Genomic DNA, 24,893 nt, shown 5'->3' with positions numbered 1-24,893 from the left:
ACGTCGAATAGGTTTATTGACCCATCATAACAATATGGGACTAAAATGAAAGGTAGTTGAGAGAAGAAACCTAATCCGATATCCAATTTTGAAGTCAAGTGTTTGGGGATACGCCCTAAAGCACCCCTTAAACTGAACTTCTTTTCCGACTATGGCAATATGGAGCTCAAATCAATGGCATATGGGAGTAAAGAACGAATTTTATATTTATTTTTAGTGCAATGTGCCGGTCTGCCCATCCCCAAAACACCCTCGAAACGGTTCACATGGCAATATGGGACTCACATTAAAGAAATTTTTGAGTGAAGCACAAATTTAATATCGATATTTGAGTTGAAGTATCTGAGGTGCCAAGGCTTCCCCAAAAAGCCCTTCTCATTATCCAAATTTTGGAAAAAAAAAAAACAAATCTCGGAAATTGGTAATACGACCCATTCGAAATTTCGGGGGCCACCCAAAACCAATCACGACAATATAGGGCTCATACGAAAGATGCTTGGGTTGTAACTTTTTATACCAGCCACCTTAGAAATATTGGTTTGGGACACTATAGGGTAAATATATTCTTGATCTTCATGGCATTTTTAGTCGATCTAGCTGTGGTCGTCCCTCAGTCCGGCCGTTCGCGTTTGGCTTAGTGTTCTACGTTAAAATTTTCGTGATGATTGTATAGCAAATGTGATCTCTAACTTAATTACACAAAAACAAGGGCAGAGGTATAAACGGTACGTAAAGGAAACAAGGACAGGGCTAAGCCGAAGCAGGAAGGATTTCGTAGTTGAGCCATACACTGCCGCAGTATTGAAGCAGGGTATGATTCCCGTCTTAACTGGGACGATATACTTATCAAATTTGGCTGACATTTTGTATAGATTTTTATGCAAAGTGTGATCAGAATCGTTCGATTTTATGGTAGAGTGTAATTTTTATCCTCTTCTGAAGAAATTGTATTACATGTTTACTATTATTTAACCTCTAATTGTGGGCTTTTGATTTCGTCCATTGAAATAAATCAAAGAGGAAACGTTCAAAAGGCAATCCATAGACATCTAATGAAGCAAGAAGTCACATCTCTTATTTCAGGTAGTAACCCTACACATATACCATTAATTTCACATTGGCCTTACAGCTGCCTACTCCCCCCCCCCCCCCCCCCCCCCCCCAACTCATCCTAATACTTACATTGTTGTGGTAAGAGAGGATAATTCCACAGGCAACATACTCTACTTTAAATAATGCTGACTTCAAATTTAATCCATGTAGTATTGAAGATAGTACATGTGTATGGGTATTGGCATCTATGGATGCAATTTCATTATATGTACATGAATATGTTTGCTGATTTTAATGGATTTGATTGTGTGTATGAGTGAGCTTGTGCTAGCATGTGTGTGTGTGTGTATATACAATGTTGCATAAGTGCACAATATGTCATTTCATGGTAATGCAATTTGCTTAATTTTACACAACATAATGTATCCCAAGTACATTAGGGTGGCCCCTATAGTTTTGAGCAGCCGCATTAGTGAAACTCTTAGAACTGAAAACACAACTAAACGTTAAACACTATTAGCTGTTACTAATCACTTCCACAACAACGTTTTGTATTGCTCTGACCCACCCCAGTGTATTTCCACATCATTGTGAATTGCATGCATTCAGGAGTTGGAGAACATGAAGCATAATGTGAGCCAATAGCTTTGTGTTGTGTATGTGTGTAGGTGTAGGGCGGAAAATAATCGTAGCAGTAACATCAAAGACGACACTGGGACTAACATCAATGACAACATGGAATTCAAATGTCATTCAGCCCCTCCTTAGTCTTGACGTGGCTTTTGTCTATGGCTACACCATGACTTTGTAGTGCTAAACCGATTGTGAATTCAAAAGCTGCACATATTTCGGTAAAGTCAGCATTATAAACAATTTCGAATAGGAAATCCAAATCTGATTAGTATGAATGTAATGGTGAGTGAGTGACCTGAATACATGCATGAGCTAGCCATTGAAATGTACACTACGAAAAGGAAGAAGGAGGCATAGAACTCATTCAAATGCGCGCCTGAGTTTATAAAGGCAACATTTTATTTCATTGATTTGTGTCCTTGAATAGATTGCAAATAATAAATGACGATGCATGCGAAAAGGACTAATGCAGGATAATAGAAAACAAACTCGATAAAAGTAAAGGTAATGGTTTTTCTCTACAAGCTGGGTGGGATGGAACAACAATTTTATACCCATCATTGAATTCCATTTACTAACTTTATTTTATTTAATTTTCGTTAATTTTTTTTTTATACCCACCACTTTGAAATATTGATCTAGGACATCATAAAGTATAAATATTCTTGATCGTCTCGAAATTCTGAGTCCAACTAGTCATGTCAGTCCGTCCGTCTGTCGAAATCTCGATAGAATGGCCCATTGCAAATGGGCCATATCGGATCAGATTTGGATAGAGCTCCCATATAAACCAATATCCCAATTTGACTTATTGAGCCCCTGGAAACCGAAATATTGTTCGATTTAACTGACATTCTGAGTCGAACTAGCCATGTCCGTCCGTCTGTCGAAATCTCGATAGAATCGCCCCTTGAAAATGGGCCATATCGGTTCAAATTTGGATAGAGCTGCGATCCGATCTCCAAATTTGACTTCTTGAGCCCCTGGAAGCCGCAATATTGTTCGATTTAAATGAAATTTTGCTCATAGAGTTCTGTTATGACTTCCAATAATTGTGCCAAATACAGTCCAAATCGGTCAAGAATCTGATAAAGCTCCCATATAAACTGATCTCCCGATTTGACTTCTCGACCCCATGGAAGCCTCAATTTTCAAATCGATTTGCCTGAAATTTTGCACATGGGGCTCTGTTGTGACTTCCAACAACTGTGCCTAGTATGGTTCAAATCGGCCTACAACCTGATATAGCTACCCGATTTGATTTCTTGAACCCTTACAAGCCGCGATTTTTATCCGATTTGGCTGAAATTTTGCATATAGAGTTCAGTTACGACTTTCAACAACTGTGCCTAGTACGGTCCAAATCAACCTATAACCTGATATAGCTCCTATAAAAACCGATCCCGGATTTGTCTTCTTGAGCCCTTGCACGCCGCAATTTTTGTCCAGATTTTGCTAAAATTTTGCAGGTAATGTTCTGTTAAGATCCATAACTACAGTGCCAAGTACGGTCAGAATCGGTCTATAACAAGATATAGCCCCCTTTAATAAATCGATCTCTCGATTTGACTTCTTGAGCCCTCACAAGCCGCGATTTTTATCCGATTTGGCTGAAATTTTGCATATAGAGTTCAGTTACGACTCTCAACAACTGAGCCAAGATCGGTTCAAATAGGTCTATAACCTGATATAGCTACCATATAAACCGATCTCCCGATAGGATTTCTTGAGTCCTCACAAGCCACAATTTGAGTCCGATTTTGCTAAAATTTTGCACGTTATGTTCTGTTAAGATCCATAACAACAATGCCAAGTATGGTCCGAATCGGTCTATAACAAGATATAGTCCCCTTTAATAAACCGATCTCCCGATTGGACTTCTTGAGCCCTCACAAGCCGCGATTTTTATCCGATTTGGCTGGAATTTTGCATATAGAGTTCAGTTACGACTCTCAACAACTGAGCCAAGATCGGTTCAAATAGGTCTATAACCTGATATAGCTACCATATAAACCGATCCCCCGATATGACTTCTTGAGCCCTCACAAGCCGCGATTTTCATCCGATTTGGCTGAAATTTTGCAAATACTGTTCTGTTATGATATGCAATAACTGTGCCAAGTACGGTCGATATCGGTCTATAACCTGATATAGCTCCCATATCAATCGATCTCCCGATTTGACTTCTTGAGCACTTACATGCCGCAATATGTTTCGATTTGGCTAAAACTTTACATGCGGTGTTACGGTATGATTTCCTAGAATTGTGCTTGGTCCAAATCGGTTCATAACCTTATATACCTCCCATATAAACCGATCTCCCGATTTGACTTTTTGAGCCCTCACAAGCCGCAATTTTTGTCCGATTTTTCTAAAGTTTTGCACGTAATGTTCTGTTAAGAACCTACAAAACTATGCCGAGTACAGTCAGAAGTTAGCACGCTTTAACTTTTTTTTTATTTTTTATTTTGATATTATCATTTTATTTTTGTTTATTTTATAATATTTCATTCCATTCCATTTCATTCCATTCCATTTTATTTCATTCCATTTCATTGCATTCCATTTCATTATATTTCATTTCATTCCATTTCATTTCAATTCATTCGATTTCATTCTATTTCATTCCATTTCATTCCATTCCATTTCATTCCATTTCCTTCCATTTTATTCCATTTTATTTCATTCCATTTTATTCCATTTCATTTCTTTTCGTTCCATTTCATTTCATTTCATTTTATTTCATTTCATTTCATTTCTTTTCTTTTCATTTCATTTCATTTCATTCCATTTCGTTCCATTTCATTTCATTTCATTCAATTTCATTCAATTTCATCCTATTTCATTCCATTTCATTCCATCCCATTTCATTCCATCCCATTTCATTCCATTTCATTCTATTTCATTTCATTCCATTTTATTCCATTTCATTCCATTTCATTCTATTTCATTCTGTTTCATTTCAATTCATTTCAATTCATTCCATTCCATTTCATTTTATTTTATTTTATTTTATTTTATTTTATTTTATTTTATTTTATTTTATTTTATTTTATTTTATTTTATTTTATTTTATTTTATTTTATTTTATTTTATTTTATTTTATTTTATTTTATTTTATTTTATTTTATTTTATTTTATTTTATTTTATTTTATTTTATTTTATTTTATTTTATTTTATTTTATTTTATTTTATTTTATTTTATTTTATTTTATTTTATTTTATTTTATTTCATTTTATTTTATTTTATTTTATTTTATTTTTTTATTTTTTATTTTTTATTATTTTATATTATTTTACTATATTTAACATTCATTTATTTTCACTTTCTGTTGCTTTTCTTACAAAACTCCAATACAAATGCATTTCGTTATAATTTTTTTGCTACTTAACAATCCTTACAGTAAACAGTTGGACCGATTTCAAAAAACAACATAAGAGGGTCTCATATGCTTAAATATGTGTGTATGAGTTCACATACATGCATGAGTTTATTTACTCACTACACTTTAAGTGGGCATTACAATGTAGCAATTCATGTAAGCTGTAATTTGTGTGCATGTTTTGTGCGTGTGTGTGTGGGAATTAAAGCCTCTCAGCATTTCTGTGTTAAGAGAATGAATGTGCATGCGCTTACCTTGGCCACAAGGGTATTGCTGGAATCCTTGCCACTGTAAATAACCCATAAACCAACCTCATCCACATTAAAATCCATGTAGTTGTAGCCCGTCGAGTACAATTTATTGCCAGGTTCGTATCCTGCGCCAGGCAATGCTTGTGCTGCAATTAAATGGTAAGAAACAAAGGCTTATCAAAAGCTTCAGCCTTAATAAATCTCAAAATGCCATGAGGCACGGCATCAACTCCCCCCTACACCCACCAAAACTTGAAGTACTTACATCTATAATCAGTTTTTGTGCCCAGAGTAAATTTGGCCACCTCGCTCGAATTCAGCTTGTGATAATAGAATGTGCCATTGAACACGACATTTGCACTTCCCTGAAATTTGCAAAATTCATTTTATTAGTCAAGGCATTTAAACACTCCCCATAGTCTAATGCATTTTTGTTTGGTTGGTCGGGTGATTTGAGAACTTACCATGAACCCATAGGGTACGTCATGTGATCTGGATGCCACAGATTGCAAACGATACGTCCTCTTCGTTGTGTACTCAAAGAGTTTGAAATTGTCCTTTTCGTTGGTCACAAATGTTTTCTCGCGTTCGATTTCACCGGCTGCTGGATCCTTGAGCCATGATCCATGAGATTCGTTTACACTTTTGTGGAATACTGGCTTGCCCACGGCATACAGCAGACAACCTAATTAGCAAAGAACAAAGGAGGACATAAGGATATGAGGCATTTAGGATGAAAACGGAAATTTGCCACATCATCATCAATCTTTTTGTTGAATACTGTTCAGATCGGACCATATTTGGATATAGACCATATAGACCGACCTCCCGATATACGGTATTGAGCCCATAAAAGAAGCATTTTTTCATTCGATAAAGAACAAGAAATCATCAAAAATTGTTTGGAAAAATTTTTTATACCCAAGATATCTGCAAAATTGTTAATACCCAAACCAGTAAGGAAGGGCAAACGTCGGGCGGTGCCGACTGTATAATACCCTACACCTACCCCATAAGTAGCGTCTTAGCGAGCACTACATTGTACTTATGAACCAATTTTGGTCCACCTCGGCGAGCAAATATGTTCAAACCGTAATAACTACGGTTGACAAATGACAACATTATTGGAAATTGCCCAAAATCTGACAAACATATATATAGGAGATTTTTCTAAATCTGAACCGATTTCGAGCAAACTTTTCAGATAATGTGGAAGTTGTCGAGCAAGGCGTTGTACAAAGTTTTGGGAAAATTGGTTAATAAATGCGATTGCAATGGTTGTAGGAGTGAAAATCGGGCTATAAATATATATGAGAACTATATCTAAATCTGAACCGATTTCTATGGAATTCACCAGTAATATCGAGAGTCATAAAAAAATACTTCCTGCCAAATTTCGAGAGAATCGGTTAACAAATGACCATTTTATTGCATTATTTCTGCAAATCGGACGAACATATACATGGGAGCTATATCTAAATCTGAACCGATTTCAAGCAAACTTCTCAGATATTGTAGCAGTCATTGGGTAAGGTGCTGTACAAAGTTTTGGGAAGATTGGTCAATAACTGAGCTTGCAATGGCTCTAGGAGTGAAAATCGGGCGATAAATATATATGAGAGCTATATCTAAATCTGCACCGATTTCTATGAAATTCAACAGTAATGTCGAGAGTCATAAGAAAATCCGTCCCGCCAAATTACGAGAGAATCGGTTAACAAATTACCATTTTATTGCATTATTTCTGCAAATCGGACGAACATATATATGGGAGCTATATCCAAAACTGAACCGATTTTTTTCCAATTTCAATAGGCTTCGTCTCTAAGCCGAAAAACATTCCTATACCAAATTTGAAGACTATCGGATAAAATTTGCGAACTGTAGTTTGTACACAAATTATCATGGACAGACAGACGGATAGACAGACAGACATAGCTAAATCGAATCAGAAAGTGATTCTGAATCGATCGGTATACTTATCAATGGGTCTATTTCTCTTCCTTTTGGGTGTTACAAACTAATTCACTAAGTTATAATACCCTGTACCACAGTAGTGGTGTAGCGTTTAAAAACCAAACTGAAAACAATTTGGACTCAATGACTTCATAGTTAAATATTTTTCCTGAACATCAAATTTCCAGGATGTCTTAACGTTACTTCACATGGATAGCCTCATATGAAGATTGATACCCATAGTCATTTTCTACACACGCACCCTCTCACATAAACTCATTGTCACAGAGACAAAGACTGCAGTTTATTAGAATCTGTAAACCTAATTAGAGCAACGCTAAGCCCAAACATGTATGTGGTGGGTTCTCTGTTTGTGTACTTCGTTGGCTAAGCTAGCATACGAATATGAATTCATGAGTTTTGGCTGAGGGTGTATGGCTGAGTGTGTATAGAATATGGGTAACTGTGTGTGTGTGTGCTGTGTTCATCTATATCAGCAATTGCCAGGCAGGCCTTTTGTCGATAGGCTTAGAATTCAATTAAAAGTTTTCTGTGTTTTATGACATCATAAACCAGCAATTTACACACACACACACACACACCCACAAACCAACACACTTACACACTGCCTTGTATTTATACAATTATACACAGTTCCTTATTAAACTTTTCATTTTTGATGTTAGGGATATTTGGTTGTTGTTGTTGTTGTTGTTTGGCATTGTCTGTCAGCCTTTAGAATTTGTAAGAGTAGTTGTGATTTTTTGTTATTGTTGTTGTTGTGGCAATACTCACTCTTCTTGCGTTTGGGTAAGCCAGGATAACTATAGTTTCCAACTGGTTGAATTTCGAAATTGGAATTAATCGAATCCTTACATTGATATAAACTGCAAAGAAAACAAAAAACAAAAGGAGCATGAAAAAATGAAACACACACACACATATACACCCACAAAAATTGATTATTCTTGCACAATTCATGGCATGGCATTGAAGGCATGGCCGGATGTTAAGAAAATCTGTTTTTTTGTTTTGGCAACGATAAAAGGATATGACGAAGCAGCCATCTACCATTCAAACAGTCATTGTTGCCCTGTCATTGATTGCCAAAGTTTTTGTTTGTATGCGGGTTTGGAGGGAGGAGGGGGGGGGGGGACGAAGCACAAAAAGGGAAACCATTACACATAACATTTCTGGCCGCAATAATAATCAAATTACATGGCAAACGAAAAAGTGTCAGAAGTATTAATTGAATTAATGTGTTTCATCCCACGCAGCTTTGTGGGACTATGGGAAAAGGTCCTTTACCTCAACCACCCCCCGCCCCCACTAGTTCAGTTGTGAGTTGTGTGGCATATCAAATTTTAGAATGATGAAGCATTTAATTAAAGATGACAAGGCTTATATTACAAATGGCATTTTCTTAATCTTTATTCAAATTTAAGCCACTTTACGCAGCAGCCTTCAAAGTTAAGTTAAACGCCGCGCAACTCAAAAAGGCCATTGCCAGCAGAGCCAAGAATTATGGCCACTTTAAATTGCTGGTAATTAGGATATTCTACGAGTAGGCAAGTTTTTGCTCAAGCACGAATGTTTGCTGAAACATTTCTTGGAACTAAATTCATTAAAAGTTTAGGGATTCTTTTTGGCGGTTCCTCTATCTCAATTAAAACAAATATTAATTATATTTTCGTTGTACTAGATTAATGAAAATGGCAGTCGTATTAAAATGATTAAAGTATGTGAGTGGAGAGAGTTTGACGAGCGTATAAGGTATAATTAATTAAAGTGAAACCCATTTAAAGGGCCGCGTATGAGCACTATTTAATTGAATGAAACCTTAATAAGTTACGATTGTAAAGGGGACATAGACAAAAGGAGGTTAAATTTTATGTGGGCTATAAAAATTTGGTACCTCAATAGGAATAAAGGAATTTAAGTGTATTATGAATGCCACCATGATAACCAGCTCTAAAAAATTGCTGATATTCTCGCCAGAGTTTGAACCCAGGCGTTTAGAGGATATTCTTATATCTGCGCACAATGGCCTCCAAGCAATCTTGAAATGCGCCCTGCCGAATGGACCACATTTGCCCTGCCGAACGGACCACATTCGCCCTGCCGAATAGACCACAGTCGCCCTGCCGAATAGACCACATTCGTCCTGCCGAATAGACGGTCCCACGCTATAAAAGAGATTTTTTTTTGGCAAATAGGGAAACGTAGCCCTCCATTTCTTTTCAATTTGATGGTTGGATGAAAGAAAAAAATACAACATTTTTTTATCATTTATGTAAGCCAATTACTGGCCGCTCATGTCTATAAGATTAATCATGCGGTTTTGTCCCCAAAGTCGTGTCGAGCTTAATGACCATCAGAATTATGTTAAGCAGAAAGATTTGATTCAACTATTGAGTATCCCGGAGAATATGGGCGTCGCATATATTATCAGTTGTATGACGACTATAGCATAGTTAGGTTAGGTTAGGTGGCAGTCCTTTACAGAATCACTTAGACAATTTTATGTCCATTATGATGCGGAATTCGAACCCACGACCCCTGTACTGGTAATCCAAGCTCCGCTAGTTTTGATAGTTACACGGACAGACAGACGGACAGACAGACAGACGGACAGACAGACGGACAGACGAACAGACAGACAGACAGACGGACAGACAGACAGACGGACAGACAGACGGACAGACAGACGGACAGACAGACGGACAGACAGACGGACAGACAGACGGACAGACAGACGGACAGATAGACGGACAGACAGACGGACAGACAGACGGACAGACAGACGGACAGACAGACAGACGGACAGACAGGCGGACAGACAGACGGACAGACAGACGGATAGACAGACGGACAGACAGACGGACAGACAGACGGTCAGACGGACAGACAGAATGACGGTCAGACGGACTGAGAGACAGACAGACGGACAGACAAACGGTCAGACAGACAGACGAACGGACGGACAGACAAACGGTCAGACAGACAGACGAACGGACGGACAGACAGACGGACAGACAGACGGACAGACAGACGGACAGACAGACGGACAGACAGACGGACAGACAGACGGACAGACAGACGGACAGACAGACAGACGGACAGACAGACGGACAGACAGACGGACAGACAGACGGACAGACAGACGGACAGACAGACGGACAGACAGAAGGACAGACAGACGGAGAGACAGACAAACGGACGGACAGACAGACGGACATAGCTAAATCGAATCAGAAAGTGATTCTGAGTCGATGAATATACTTATCACTGGGTCTTTCTCGGTGTTACAAACAAATGCACCAATTTATAATACCCTGTACCACAGTATTGGTGTAGGGTATAAAAAGAAAATTGAGGATTGCGGCTGCAGTCATGAAGGATATGAGTAAAGCGATGGTAGTGAAAAAGAAATTCTAGCCACCTTTCGAAACGTGACACATACCAGTGGCTGCTATGTCTATGTCCAAGGTTTTGTTGGGCAGGCCATTTCTTTTCAGTTACTTCTCAATAATCAAGTCCTTCTGCTTAACATTATTCTCATGGTCCTTAAGCTCGACTTCGCTTTGAAGAAAAAAAAAAGAAAACTTTTGTAAAAACAAGTAAAAAGGCGTTAACTTTGGATACCCACCACCTTGGGTAGATACGTAAACCACCTTTCGTCATAATCCGGTGAAAAATACATAATATATATACCCCCATATGGTTCGATTTGGACCGAATTCGGTACGGACAATGAGTTGTCTAATAAGTACAAGTCATTGTTCAATTTTGTAGAACAAAATATTGGTCTTTTTCGCAGCTATATCCAAACAAAAACCGATCTGAACCATACACGACACGGATAATACATGCGTTTTTTATGGGCGCACGACCTTAAATCGAGAGATCGGTCTATATGGCAGATATATCCAAATTTGATCGATCTGGGCCAAATTGTAGAAGGATGACGAAGGGCCTAACACAGCTCACTGTTCCAAACTTTGGCAAAATCGGACAACAAATGTGGCTTTTATGGGCCAAATACCCTAAATCGGCGGATCGGTCTATATGGCAGCTATATTCCAATTTGGACCGATCTGGACCAAATTAAAGAAGGATGTCGATGGGCCTAACAGAACTCACTGTTCCAAATTTCAACGACATCGGACAATAATGTGCCTTTGATGGGTCCAAAACCTTAAATCGAGAGATCGGTCTATATGGCAGCTATATCCAAATCTGGACCGATCTGAGCCGATTTAAAGAAGGATGAAGAAGGGCCTAACACAGCCCACCGTTCCAAATTTCAACGAAATCGGACAATAAATGCGCCTTTTATGGGTCCAAAACCTTAAATCGGGAGATCGGTCTATATGGCAGTTATATCCAAATCTGAACCGATCTGAGCCAAATTGTAGAAGGATATCGAAGGTCATAACACAACTCACCGTTCCAAATTTCGGCGACATCGGACAATAAATGCGCCTTTTATGAGTCCAAAATCTTAAATCGAGAGATCGGTCTATATGGCAGCTATATCCAAACCTGGGCCGATATGAGCCAAATTAAAAAAGGATGTTGAAGGGCCTAACACAACTCACCGTTCCAAATTTCAACGAAATCGGACAATAAATGCGCCTTTTATGGGTCCAAAACCTTAAATCGAGAGATAATTCTATATGACAGCTATATCCAAATCTGGACGGATTTGGGCCAGGTTGCAGTAAAATGTCGAAGAGCCTAACACAACTCACTGTCCCAACTTTCGGCGAACTCGGACAATAAATGCGCCTTTTATGGGCCCAAAGCCTTAAATCGATAGATCGGTCTATATGGCAGCTATATCCAAATCTGGTCCGATCTGAGCCATATTGCAGAAGTATGTCAAGGGCCTTAGCTTAACTCACTTTCCGAAATTTCGGAGACATCGGACAATAAATCTGGCTTTTATGGGCCTAAGACCCTAAATCGGCGGATCGGTCTATATGGCAGCTATATCCAAATCTGGACCGATCTGTGCCAAATCGAAGAAGGATGTCGAATGTCCTAACTCAATTCACTGTCCCAAATTTCGGCGACATCGGACAATAAATGCGCCTTTTATGGGTCCAAAATTAAAGAAGGATGTCGAAGGGCCTAACAAAACTCACCGTTCCAAATTTCAACGAAATCGGACAATAAATGCGCCTTTTAGGGTCCAAAACCTTAAATCGAGAGATCGGTCTATATGGCAGTTATATCCAAATCTGAACCGATCTGAGCCAAATTGTAGAAGGATATCGGTGAGTTGTGTTTTTACTTGTCTTAAAATACATGTTCTGTAAAAAATGTTGATTTTTTTTACAGAATTAAGAACTTCCTACTAGAAATACATTTATTATGGAATATTTCCATTTGATGTTGGTTTGTGGACCAAAAAATATTCTTATTAACGTCTCAGTATGTCAGTCAGCCAGTCAGACTGATGAAAAATGATTTTAAGATTTGTTAAAGCATTGCATTAGGTAAAGCATTGCATTTGCTTTTTAAAATACGCAACCCAGTATGTGTCCATTGTTGCGTATGAGTGTTACTGAACAACACGTATACGCAATGTGGTACCGCATTTGTAGTATGGCCACAAACAAATATTGAATAGCCATCAAACATGTTTATGGCAGAGCTTTATAAGAAAGAAATGATTCGTTTAAAACAGTGATGGGCACACTACGACAAATGAAAAGACAAAACTGTGTTAGTGTGAGTATTATCAAACATTAACTAAATGAATTAGCTTTGAAATGGAGATGGCAGAACGAACCACGCTAGTTGTTTACACTGAACGTGTGCTTCTGCTCGTTTTTCCTATGCCCGCTGTCACAAGAAATTATGTACGCAAGTGTATGCTGCCCATCTATGGTTTAAAATATTGACGGTTGAGTTATGCCACAAGTCTTACAGAACAAGTTAAAAAAATTTTCTTTATTGGTTGTCTTCCAAAATGTGTTATTCAAGCCACTGCTGGTTACCCTTCTCCTCTTTAATTTTTTAAAAATTGTTATTAATACATATGCAAATGGAATTGAGGAACCCCACCCACCCAAGCCATCAATATCAATTTAAAATCCACTTTAATTTTTTTTGTCCATTACTTTATAATTAAATTCCAATCTTACCTTTGTTCGGGGCACTGGTCACAAACTGGACATTCCTGCTCTGGTGGTCTCTGGCCATATGTCTTCATCTCCTTGCCCACATAAGGCGTTTCACTATTCGGATCTTGAGCTAAAAATTTCAGAAGAAAAAGAGAATTCGTGATTTGTCATCTTGTCAATGCTTAAACATTCGTTAGAGGTTCGTTTTATTAACTCTTTTTTTTTTTTTTTTTGCTGGAAATTTGCTTGTCATCAATCGAGTTGACATATTGTCCATAGTCATTCATTTGAGACATGACATCCATTCGTTCGACTACTCATCTCATTCATTTAAGACATTTAGAGCAATCACTTTCAAATCAATCATCATTAGAAAAAAGCACGTTCACTTGATAACAAGGATATAGACATACGCATATATGGGGCCCTCCATGACATGGTGGACAAAAAACATAGATGTAAGAAACTATGCATTAGTAATATGACATACAATAACCACGGTCAGCTTTGTATAAATTGGTTTATTATTTGATTTGGCCGCCGTATACAGTAATACCTTGATTTACGTCATGGTTGGTTTCAAAAACACGGAAAGTATATCGAAATTCCAATAACTTGTACGTTAAGTGCAGCTCACGAAAAAAAGACAATAGTACTGTTTGTTTGTTTGTTTGTTTGCGCCAAAAACGATTTTCTTGAAATTTACACAGATGGTGCATAATGATCCCTTGGTGAAAACAGGGCACTAAATTTTTTGATCTCCAAAGGGGGGCGGACCCTTCCCCTTACCCAAATTTTCAGAAACGGCAGATCTTGAAGATGGGTGATGCGATTTAAGCGAAAATTTGTGTGCTCTCATATAGTACCTTAAAAATACAAATTTGGTATCCAAATTTCGGATGGGTACCTAGGGTGGGCGCCCACCTAAAACCTACCAAACATATATTTACACCAATCACGTATATATAATCATAATATGGGACTCAAATGAAAGGTATTTAGGATAAGAAAACGTATCTGATATCCAACTGTGGTGCCCCAAGTGTTAGGGGCACCACCCCAACCCATAAAACACCCCTAAATCGGACATATTTACCGACCATAACAATATGGGACTTAAATGAAAGGTATTTGCGAGTAGAATACGAATCTAATATCCAAATTTGGAACAAAGTTTCTGGGGGTCCACCCCTTCCCCAAAACACCACCACACAGGAATCATTTTCTGACCATGGGACTCAAATGAAAGGTATTTGCGAGTAGAACATGAATCTAATATCCAAATGTAGGACCACATTTCTGATGGTCGACTCTTTCCCTATAACACCCCCACACAGTTATTATTTTCTGACCATGGGAATATGGGACTTAAAGAAAAGTTATTTGAGTGTAGAATACGAATCTGATATCCAAATATGGAACCGCCTGCGCCTGGCTGGTGGCTGGTGGGCCGCCTCTCCCCGAAAAACTCCCCCAAAGGGAACAAATTTACGACCATAGCAATATGGGGCCCAAATGAAAGATCTTTGGGAGTAAAGCACGAATCTGATCCCAATATTCGGGAAAAAGTGTTTATGAGGTCACCCACCCCCATAACACCACCCAATTCGGAAGTATTTGCTGACCATTGCAATATGAGACTCAAATAAGAGGTTTTTTAGAGTAGAACATGAATCTGATATATATTTTCAAAGCCAAGTCACTGAGTGGCCGCCCCATCTCATAAAACACCCCCCAAACCGGTCATGTTTGCCGACTATGGAAAAATTTAGCTCAAATGAAGGGTATTTGGGAGTGGGCCATGAATCGGACATCAACTTTCGGGAACAACTGTCTAGGGGACGTCCTTCCTCCATAACAACACCCAAGTAGGACGTATTTGCTCACCAAGACAATTTGGGTTTCCAAGCCAGTGGAGCACGATATTCATAGTTTTTAGGGTCCATACCCCAAATCGGACATATTTGCTGGCTTTTTCAATAAGGGGTTTAAGTGAATGGTTTTTGAGATTAGAAAACGAATTTGAAATCCAATTTTGAGGCCGATGGCAATATGGGGTTCAAATATATGAGAATAGAGCACGTTGCTGATATATTTTCCGGGCTTAGTGATTGGGGGACCACCCCACTCCCCAAAACACCACCAAATCGGCCATATTTACCGACCATGTCAATGTGGAGCTTTAATGAAAAGAATTGGGGGATAGAGCAAGAATTGATACCCACTTTCGGGACCAATTTTCTGGTGGTCTACCCCTTTCCCAAAATAACCCACAAACAGCAATTTCTTACTGACCATCGCAATATGGGGCTCAAATAAAGGTATTTGGGAGTAGAATACGAATTTGACAACCAAATGTAGGACCATGTATTTTAGGCATCACCCCTACCCCAAAACACCCCCCAAAGGGTAAAAACCAATCTAGGTTCTTGACATTTTCGGCCTCTAGAGGGCGCAATTCTTATCCGATTGGGCTGAAATTTTGTACAACGGCTTCTTCCATGACCTCCAACATTCCAGTCTAATATGGTCTGAATCGATCTATATAGCCTGAAACAGGTCCCATATAAAACGATCTCCCGATTATGCTTCCTGAGCCCCTACAAGTCTCAATTTTTATCCGAATGGACTGAAATATTACCCCATGACTTCTGCTATGGTCTTCAACATTCAATTCATTTATGGTCCGAATTGGACTCTTATTTGCCAAGAACTGGACAAATGCGATCCATGGTGGAGGGTATATAAGATTCGGCCCGGCCGAATTTTTTTTTTTCTTCTTTTTACCCTTTGCCCCATGGAGTACCCCATACCATTAGCATAGACTTACCAGCAATTTCAAAATTAACCATAGTCGTGTTGAGAGCATTTCTTGCCACACAATGGTAATAGCCAAAATCATCTTTACGCAATGAGGTTATCGTCAGACGCATTGTGGTCCTATAGCTGCAAGCACAAAAGAAGAGTAGAGAAAAGGCAAAACAAAAAAAAAAAAAAAAACAATTTGTTAAATGGATAATGGATGAACACAACGCACAACGTCCGAGTGACATCACTCAAATGCCATTTACCCATCGGGATTAGTTTCAATGCGATATTTGTCGCCACGATCCAAGATACTGCCATCATAGGCACGCTCCCAATAGAGTATGGCTTCGGGAAAGGCCTCGACAATGCATTCCAAAGTAGCTGTGCGTCCATATTCGGCATAAATCATTTGACGATACACCGATATCATGGGAGGAACTGCCAAAGAGAGAGCAGGAAATATATCCATGAAGTGCACATTTACAGTTTTCCGCCCCCTCCCCCCTCCATTCCCTTACTTACATTGAACTTCTATTAAAAATGTTGCATTGGCCACAGGCGCTAAACCGTTGTCAGCATAGCAGGTATAGGCTGCCATTTGGTGGCGCGTTATATTCGCAAACTTCAGATATGGTCCGCTTATGGATGACACTGCAGGCAGACAATTGCAGAAAGCCAGACAGATATACAGACAGGCAGGCAGGCAGACAAGCAGTTGAAAGGAATAAACCAAGCGGAACCATAAAAGAAAACGGAAATGCAAAGGGGAGACAATATCGTCGATTATAAATCCTTTATGCCATATATTTTGTACTATGGTGATAAGGCGGAAGTGGGGTTGTATATGTGAATATCCTTACTCTCAATTCCATGCACATTAATCGTTCGACCGTCATCTCGTCGCCATTCAACATGAGGCATCGGATTGCCGCTAGCGGCACAGCTTACGTTTAATGTCTTTCCTTCTTCCACGGCTATGGAACGCGGCACATGTACATCTGCAAAGAGGTTGACAAACACAAAAAAGACGAACGAATGTTAAAGGATATCGAAAACTGCATATGAATGTCACCATGACACTTGAATGGAAGCTGAGATTTTTGGATAATTGGAGAAAAATGTTTATCAAAGTGAAAAAAATTTTTTTCAGCAAAAGAGGCAACGCCAAGAAAGGCATTTCGAAATAATTATTTATAACTGATTACGCTTAAGTCGGTATTCACAAAACTTAATCTAGATTTGAAAGTGCTTTGTTTGATTTCCTTTATAGAACTGTCAAATAAACCTGTTTTAGAATTTCGTTAAGATTTTTGAATATGGCCATTATAGTGAATACGGCTGTTATAGTTGGTGGACTAACTATGGTTTGTGGTTCTTATGCCATTAACTCACATTGACTTGCCAGCGTGCTTCCACACTCCATGCAGTGCAAAATATGGTTGATAATTTGTGACGATTGTATTTAAACTCCTTGCATTGATATTGGGTTGCCCAAAAAGTAATTGCGGATTTTTGAAAAGAAAGTAAACACATTTTTAATAAAAATTAGAATGAACTTTAATTAAATATACTTTTTTTACACTTTTTTTCTAAAGCAAGCTAAAAGTAACAGCTGATAACTGACAGAAGAGAGAATGCAAATACAGAGTCATAAGCTGTGAAAAAATTTGTCAACGCCGACTATATGAAAAATCCGCAATTACTTTTTGGGCAACCCAATATAAATGGAAGATCGGTAAAGTGGATTTTAAACCTACTGTAGATGTCTAGACACATGTCTATACGAATAGGTAGAAAAAAACTCAAACAAATAAAAACGAATTTAGATCGACCGGGCCGAGCTATATCTAAATCTGAACCGATTTCGACCAAACTTTTTGGATATTGTAGAAATCGTCGAGGAAACTGATGTAAACAATTTTGGGAAGATTGGTCAATAAATGCGCTTGCAGTGGGTATAGGAGTGAAAATCGGACGATATATATATATCTGAGCAGATTTCTATGAAATTCACCATTAATATCGAGAGTCATAAGAAAATACTTCCTGCCAAATTTCGAGAGAATCGGTTAACAAATGACCATTTTATTGCTGTTTTACTGCAAATCGGAGGAACATATATATGGGAGCTATATCCAAATCTGAACCGATTTCTATGAAATTTACTAGTAATATCGAGAGTCATAAGAAAATCCTTTCTGCCAAACTTCGAGAGAATCGGTTATCAAATGACCATTTTATTGGTGTATTCCTGGAAATCGGACCAAAATATATATGGGAGCTATATCCAAATCTGAACCGATTTCTACGAAATTTACCGGTAATATCGAGAGTCGTAAGAAAATACTTCCTGCCAAATTTCGAGAGAATCGGTTAACAAGTGACCATTTTATTGCTGTATTACTGCAAATTGGACGAACATATACATGGAAGCTATATCCAAATCTGAACCGATTTCTACGAAATTTACCAGTAATATCGAGAGTCATAAGAAAATCCTTTCTGCCCAATTTCGAGAGAATCGGTTAACAAATGACCATTTTATTGGTGTATTACTGGAAATCGGACCAAAATATATATGGGAGCTATATCCAAATCTGAACCGATTTCTATGAAATTTACCAGTAATATCGAGAGTCCAAAGAAATTTCCTCCTGCCAAATTTTGAGAGCATCGGTTTACAAACGACCATTTTATTGCTGTATTACTGGAAATCGGACCAATATATATATGGGAGCTATATCCAAATCTGTACCGATTTCTACGAAATTTACCGGTAATATCGAGAGTCCAAAGAAATTCTTTCCCGCCAAATTTTGAGAGAATCGGTTACCAAATGACTATTTTATTGCATTATTACTGCACATCGGACGAACATATATATGAGAGCTATATCGAAATCTGAACCGATTTTTTCCAATTTCAATGGGCTTCGTCTCTAGGTCGAAAAAAATGCCCATAACAAATTTGAAGACAATCGCATGAAAATTGCGACCTGTAGTTTGTACACAATTTAACATGGACAGACGGACAGACAGACAGACGGACGGACAGACAGACGGACATAGCTAAATCGAATCAGAAAGTGATTCTGAGTCCATCAGTATACTTATCAATGGGTCTATCTCTCTTCTTTTTGGGTGTTACAAACAAATGCACTAAGTTATAATACCCTACACCACAGTTGTGGTGTAGGGTATAAAAATAGAACACCTGTAAATGTTTATGGTGAACGAATCCTTAAGGAGCTTCAAACCATTTAAGTCACCAGGACCTGATGGAATATTTCCGGCCATACTACAGAAAGAGGCAGACTATCTGGCGCCTCATCTGGCCAATATTTTCACAGAACTAGCAGTTACTCCGAAAGCCTGACAGCAGGCAAGCGTGGTGTGTATACCCCAGCCCGGCAAGGCAAGTTATGCGACACCCGAGGCCTACAGACCCATAAGCCTTACATCCTTTCTACTCAAAACCGTTGAACATATTGGGAACAACATGATAAAGAGTAGGACATCCAGCGAACTGCTCAAATATAAACAGCATGCCTATGTCAAGAGAAGGTCGATGGAGACTACCCTGCACGATGTTGTGCATAAAATAGACGAATCCTTCGATGCCAAAACGTTCAACCTGGCGGAATGCATTGACATCGAGGGGGCTTTTAACAATGTGCGGGCTGATACACTGATCCAATCCTTAGATCAGTACCGGGTGGATCTGATCCTTAGAGAATAGATAAACCATAGGCTAAAGAACAGGTGGATAAATTGTGTGTCCCACGGCATAAATATAAGGGAGAAAGTGGCACAGGGTACGCCTCAGGGGGGCATTTTATCGCTACTCCTATGGGTGACCACCATAAATGACCTATAACGGATGCTGACTAAGGAGGGATTTGAACCCATCTACTACGCAGACGATGTTATAATACATCTAAGGGGTAAGGATCCGAACGAGCTATGCAGAAGGGCCGAAAGGGTCCTGCATATGGCATATGACTAGGCTAGACCCAGAGGTCTCAATGTTAACCCAGAGAAGACTGAAATATGCATGTTCACGAGGAAAACGAAGGTGGACCAATTTAACGCATCACGTTTCCTCAATAAGACGATTTCGATATCTCAGAAGGTCAAATATTTAGGTGTGATCTTGGACAGGAAACAGAATTGGAAGTGTCACATTCAGGAGCGTACTGAAAAGGCTCACAGATGTTGGGCACTATGTAGACGGGCCGTAGGCTCGAAATGGGGCCTGAAGCCGAGGATGGTCCACTGGCTCTACAGCAGTGTGATTAGACCAATACTTACTTACACCTCAGTTGTTTTGGTGGACTGCTATGCAGAAAAAGTTCAACATAAGGACCATACAATAGGTTTGGAGAACATGTTGTCTTGGAATAGTCGGAGCGATGAGGACCACGCCCACTAGGGCACTGGAGACTATTCTAGATATCCGACCGATTGACATATAGATTATGTGTGAGGCAGCCACTATGGCTAAGAGAATTAAGGCGATGGTAGAATGGATTGAGGGTGGGAGCAGCTCATACCATCGCGGTATAGTCGAGGTGACGAAAGGGAACCTGGAAGGAAGGGAAGAGGTTTCCGATCGGATACCTGAGATGAATCTTGCGAGGCACTGCTGCCATCGGCATAGTTTTGGATTGACGGAACCCTAGTATTGCCATCTGGAAGATCATGTTACACGGATGGATCCAAGGTAGAGCATAGAGTGGGCCTGGGGGTCTATATTGAGAACCCAGGGACTGAGATTTGTTTTAGACTGCCTGACTATAATACGGTCCTGCAGGAGGAGATCCGAGCGATCACAAAATGCGTAAAGTGGTGTATTGCTAACGCGAGGACGTCGAGTGTGAACATCTTTACCGACAGTAAAATTGCCATGAGGGCAATAACAACCAGGACGCAAAGGTCCGGAACAGTCTTGCAGTGTAAAAAGGAGATTAACGCCTTCTCTGAGGATGGCAAATTCCGCATCGTTTGGGTGCCGGGCCATAGCGTAGTAAGGGGAATGAGAGGGCAAACGATTTGACGGTGAAGGCCAGAGGACTGCCGTCAATAAACTTAGTTAACCCGAAGCGTCTCGGTTCGATGCAGACCGAGTTTAGGGAGTAGGCGACGAATGCGCATGCAACATTGTGGAACAGCGAAACGGTCGGTAGGAAGGCAAAAATCCTATGGGGGGATCCAGATCGTGAGACCCTTTATCGGCAGATCGGTTTATATGGCAGCTATGACTAAATAAAGTCCGATCAGAACCATATTTAGGTCGGGTATCAGGAAGCTAAAAATAACTCACTGTTTCAAATTTTAGGGAAATCGGTTTAAATATAAAATTTTTATGGGCTTCAGACCCTTTATCGGCAGATCGGTGTATATGGCAGCTATAACTAAATGAAGTCTGATCAGTACCATATTTAAGTCAGATATCGGGAGGCTTAAAATAATCCACTGTTTTTAATTTCAGCGAAATCGGATAAAAATTAAAGCTTTTATCGCTTTCAGACCCTTTATCGGGAGATCGGTCTATATGGCAGCTATATCTAAATATGGACCGCTCTAATCCATATTTAGGTCAGATGTCGGGAGGCTTAAAATAACCCATTGTTTTTAATTTCAGCGAAATCGGATAAAAATTAAAGCTTTTATGGCCTTCAGACCCTTTATCGGGAGATCGGTCTATATGGTAGCTATATTTAAATATAGTCCGATCTGAACCATATTTAAATCAGATGTCGAAAGTCTTTAAACTACTCGCTGTTTTAAATTTCAGCGAAATCGAATAAAAATTAAAGCTTTTATGGCCTTCATACCCTTTATCGGGAGATCGGTATATATGGCAGCTATATCTAAATATGGACCGATCTGATCCATATATAGATGAGATGTCGGGAGGCTCAAAATAACCCATTGTTTAACATTTCAGCGAAATCGAATAAAAATTAAAGCTTTTATGGCCTTCAGACCCTTTATCGGGAGATCGGTCTATATGGTAGCTATATCTAAATATGAACCGATTTAATCCATATTTACGTCAGATGTCTGGAGGCTTAAAATGACCCGCTGTTGCAAATTTCAGCGAAATCGGATAAAAATTAAAGCTTTTATGGCTTTCAGACCCTTTATCGGGAGATCGGTCTATATGGCAGCTATATCTAAATATGGACCGCTCTAATCCATATTTAGGTCAGATGTCGGGAGGTTTAAAATAACCCATTGTTTAATATTTCAGCGAAATCAGGTAAAAAATAAAGCTTTTATGGCTATTTACGGACCGATCTAATCTATATTTAGGTCAAAAGTTTTTATAGGCCTTACACCCTTTATCGGAAAATCGGTCTATACCATTTCAGCTCAATATCTCAATTTTTGAAGGCTCTAGAGTGATTACAATAGACGGACGGACAGACGGACAAACACACGGACATCGCTAAATCGTCTTAGAATTTTACGATGATCCGAAATATATTGGGTTGCCCAAAAAGTAATTGCGGATTTTTTAAAAGAAAGTAAATGCATTTTTAATAAAAAAATATACTTTTTTTACACTTTTTTTTTTAAAGCAAGCTAAAAGTAACAGCTGATAACTGACAGAAGAAAGAATGCAATTACAGAGTCACAAGCTGTGAAAAAATTTGTCAACGCCGACTATATGAAAAATCCGCAATTACTTTTTGGGCAACCCAATATATACCTTGTAGGGTCGGAAATTGATATTTCGATGTGTTTCAAACGGAATGACTAAATGAATATACCCCCTATCCTACGGTGGTGGGTATAAAAATGAATGATTTCAGACTTAATTTCCTTTCGATGCATCTTTGATCTCATCAATTCTGCTAAGCTAAGGAGACTTTCCGGCACAGGCATCATCAAATGATCGAGTAAATAGCTGAAGTTCATTTCTGTATGCTGTTTTTTTGCCCAGCTGCCCATTTCCCATTATTTTCTTAGCTATTCATAGTTCTTTCTGCCTTAAATTAAAGAAGTGAACTTACCTGCAATTGATGGCGGTATCAATAAATCACTCAAAAATGTACCATTTTTCAGTTGCACCTTGTATGCATTCACTCCTGGTATGCCCGGTGTGCCATTGGTGCCTGGTTTTCCAGGTCGTCCACGGGGGCCAGCAATGCCTGTTCAATAAAAAAAAGTGAAAAAAATGAACAAAAGAGAAACACAAATGAAAAATTATTACAAACTTTGAAAAGTTATTTATTTTGTTTTGCTTTTTTTTCTGCAATTTTGTTTGTTAATCAGCTTTGTGTTTAGTGCCAAGTTTTCTGTTTATTTTGCTGTCTCTTTTGCAGCCTTTGTTTGCCTTCCCTTTTCATTTCGATTGCCTTTGTGAACTACATAGAACCTCTTGTTTGCATGGGGCCAGCCATTCAGGTCCATTAAAGGACCATAACTGTTACAGAAATTCATTTATAATGGCAACCACATTGGCTTTTGCCATTAATCATACCACTATTAATCACGATCCATCAGCTACTAACACCAAGACACACCCTGCACTGTATTAACATGGCAGAGGTCCTACAGTGAGAGCAAGAGAACCGTTATCGCAGTAGCGACCACAGCAGTGGCAACCAACGAAACAAGGAAAAGGAATAACAATCTAAATTGTTATTCAACTGAAAGAAAGAAAAACAAAAAAAAACCGAATCATTTTGTTTTTCTTTCAGTTATCCTTTGTCAAATGGCAGCGACTCCCACTGATTGTGTATGCCTTGCCATGGGTCGCTGCAAAGAGCAACAACAGTTTCTCGGACTGTATAGCACTGCAGCAGCAGCAGCAGCAGCATACCAACTATTTTCACTTCCTGTGTGGCACAATATTTACTTCCCAAACATTATTTGGGGTGCCTGTTGAGAGAGAGACGTGAGTATGGGCTGTTTGGGTGTGCTGTGGTGACTGTGAGTGTTGCGGGCCAATTTATGCCTTCGAAAGCTGTAAATGCAAATAATCGAGAACTTAGTCCTTGAACCAATTGATATTTTTTCACATTATTGAAATGTTTTCTTTTTTTCTATTTTTGCTCAGCGGTAGCAAGCCACCAATCACCACAGAGGGACCCACATCATGTTGCGGTGTTGCCGACAAGTAAGCTAAGGAAGCCTTTAAAATTTCCCCCTCCTTTGTGAAAGAGGAAATACATAAAAAATTCTTTGTTGCAAATGGCTTTTTTTTTAACTTTGCAGGAAAGAAAACATGTTGCCGAAACGAACCACCATTAACTGCAGGGAATGGGAAACCTGGGCTAGAGTATAAGGTAGAATACAGTGATTTCGGTCTGTGGAAATCACGACAGCCGGCGAACGCGTTAATCTAGCCACTTTAAATTCGGGAGAGAAAAATCTTAGTGAAATGCAAATGGGTCATATCGGTTCATATTTGAATGCTAGCCGAACCAGGTCCAACTTCTTAAGCTCTTTAATATCTTTATAGGGTGGGGATTCTTCGCCCTGAATGTGGATATCGAATTCGTGCCACTGTAGCCTATGTCCACCTAAGACTCTTAATGCCTGCTTTCGAATCCTGGCGAGAATTGAACATCGGACAAAATTTAGAGCGGTGGTTGCAAATGCAAATTTTGCCCATGAACACTCCACCAAGGAACAGGGGCAAATTTCTCACATATTAATGA

At 39.0% G+C, this 24,893-nt stretch overlaps 1 protein-coding gene across 3 annotated transcripts in view; it reads right to left on the bottom strand.

Moving 5' to 3' along the window:
- The window catches only part of LOC106082655 (uncharacterized), a 72,033-nt gene that overhangs the window by 10,949 nt on the left and 36,191 nt on the right, over positions 1 to 24,893 (bottom strand). For all 3 annotated transcript variants that reach the window (XM_013245301.2, XM_013245304.2, XM_013245300.2), the window contains 10 exons: positions 23,241 to 23,378; positions 17,080 to 17,217; positions 16,742 to 16,870; positions 16,483 to 16,657; positions 16,242 to 16,357; positions 13,433 to 13,541; positions 8,073 to 8,164; positions 5,786 to 6,006; positions 5,587 to 5,686; positions 5,325 to 5,467 (listed from right to left, as the gene is read on the bottom strand). In XM_013245301.2, the coding sequence (XP_013100755.2) occupies positions 5,325 to 5,467; positions 5,587 to 5,686; positions 5,786 to 6,006; positions 8,073 to 8,164; positions 13,433 to 13,541; positions 16,242 to 16,357; positions 16,483 to 16,657; positions 16,742 to 16,870; positions 17,080 to 17,217; positions 23,241 to 23,378 (1,361 nt within the window). The remainder of the gene's footprint in view (positions 1 to 5,324; positions 5,468 to 5,586; positions 5,687 to 5,785; positions 6,007 to 8,072; positions 8,165 to 13,432; positions 13,542 to 16,241; positions 16,358 to 16,482; positions 16,658 to 16,741; positions 16,871 to 17,079; positions 17,218 to 23,240; positions 23,379 to 24,893) is intronic.

This window comes from Stomoxys calcitrans, chromosome 5, assembly GCF_963082655.1.
Source record: "Stomoxys calcitrans chromosome 5, idStoCalc2.1, whole genome shotgun sequence".
Classification (NCBI taxonomy): Eukaryota; Metazoa; Arthropoda; class Insecta; order Diptera; family Muscidae; genus Stomoxys; species Stomoxys calcitrans.
The sequence above is the reverse complement of the archived record's forward strand: the minus strand, read 5'-3'. Positions and strand labels throughout refer to the sequence as shown.